Below are 1558 nucleotides of genomic sequence, written 5' to 3'. Positions count from 1 at the left end.
ATCATCATCATCATCATCGTTTAACGTTCGCTTTCCATGCTAGCATGGGTTGGACGATTTGACTGAGGACTGGTGAACCGAATGGCTGCACCAGGCTCCAATCTGATTTTGCAGAGTTTCTACAGCTGGATGCCCTTCCTAACGCCAACCACTCCAAGAGTGTAGTAGGTGCTTTTACGTGTCACCGGCATGAGGGCCTGTCAGGCGGTTCTGGCAATGGCCATGCTCAAAATGGTGTATTTTACGTGCCACCTGCACGGGAGCCACTCCAGCAGCACTGGCAACGACCTCGCTATACATATGAGTTGGACATAAGTGGTGCCATGATAGAATGCTTGAGACATTTGCTCACATCTACATAAGCAGGAAGGGCTTAAGAAATATTACTATCAGTGGAAAGCAACAGCAGCAATTAAGTTCATGAGAGAGGGAGAGAGGCAAGTAAAGTCCACAAAAATGACACATAGCTTGCTGCTTGGATCCCAATCATGGGATATAAAGGTGGACCTAGGAGAGAGACTGCAGTTTCCCCAGGTCATCCATGCAACCTTGAGGCCAGATGCGGTTCTGTGGGTTGAAAAGACCAAGAAAATTATTTTAACCGAGCTCACAGTCCTGTGGGAAGAGGAGTGTGATGAAGACCATGAATGGAAGCATGCCAAATATGAGAGCCTTCTGCAGGATTGCAGGGAGAAGGGATGGCAGGTATGGCTTTTTCTAGTCAAGGTTGGCTGTAGGGGGTTCTCTTGTCAGTTGGCATGGAGGATGCTTACAGCCATTGGAATGAGAAGAAAGGAGCGAAGGGAGGCTGTGTGCAGGATGAAAGAGGCAGCTGAATGAGCTTCTTGTTGGCTTTAGAGTAAGAGTGAGGAGTTAAGATGGATGCCAGGGGGAGATGAGGAGCAATGATTTGGCCACCTCTGCTGACCTACCTCTGCTGACCTACAGTTCAGGGTACATATTTTATCCCATTTGTCAAACTGCTAAGTTACAGCAGTGTAAACAAACCAACACCAATTGTCAAGTTATGGCAGCAGGGACACACACACATACACAACTGGCTTCTACACAGTTTCCATCTACCAAATTCACTCACAACGCTTTGGTTGACACCTGTCAAAGATTCCACTGAGTGGGACTAAACCCAAAACCATATAGTTACGAAGCAAGCTTCTTAACCACACAGCTATAAATAAGGAACTAGGGAGAGACAGACAGACATGGTTTTTCTATAGCATTTCCCAATAATTCCACAAGCTCATCTGATAAAAAGACCAAATTTCTCCAACATTCACAGCATGTCTTGTGTCTTCATAAAATTAATATTTCTCTCTCTATTTCGTTTTCTTTCATTTTATTATTTCAGTTGATAATAATTCCACATTTGAGGAAAATTTCAATAACACGGGCAAGTTTATTTAACTTTTGTGTTTCCCAGCATTTTTTTTTTACCATTTTTGATAACTCCTTCTTAATTTGGATTTTTTCACAAACCACAAACACAAACACATATATACATACACCCACACATACACACCCACATATATATATATATATA

At 43.1% G+C, this 1558-nt stretch overlaps 1 protein-coding gene across 1 annotated transcript in view; it reads left to right on the top strand.

Annotated features, from left to right (window-relative positions):
- LOC106872651 (acid phosphatase type 7) overlaps nt 1–1558 on the top strand; it is a 39134-nt gene that overhangs the window by 33512 nt on the left and 4064 nt on the right. Inside the window, exon 11 of the mRNA XM_014919714.2 lies at nt 1367–1408. Coding sequence (XP_014775200.1) covers nt 1367–1408 — 42 coding nt within the window. The remainder of the gene's footprint in view (nt 1–1366; nt 1409–1558) is intronic.

The sequence above is a fragment of the Octopus bimaculoides genome, chromosome 17, assembly GCF_001194135.2.
Source record: "Octopus bimaculoides isolate UCB-OBI-ISO-001 chromosome 17, ASM119413v2, whole genome shotgun sequence".
NCBI lineage: Eukaryota > Metazoa > Mollusca > Cephalopoda > Octopoda > Octopodidae > Octopus > Octopus bimaculoides.
The sequence above is the reverse complement of the archived record's forward strand: the minus strand, read 5'-3'. Positions and strand labels throughout refer to the sequence as shown.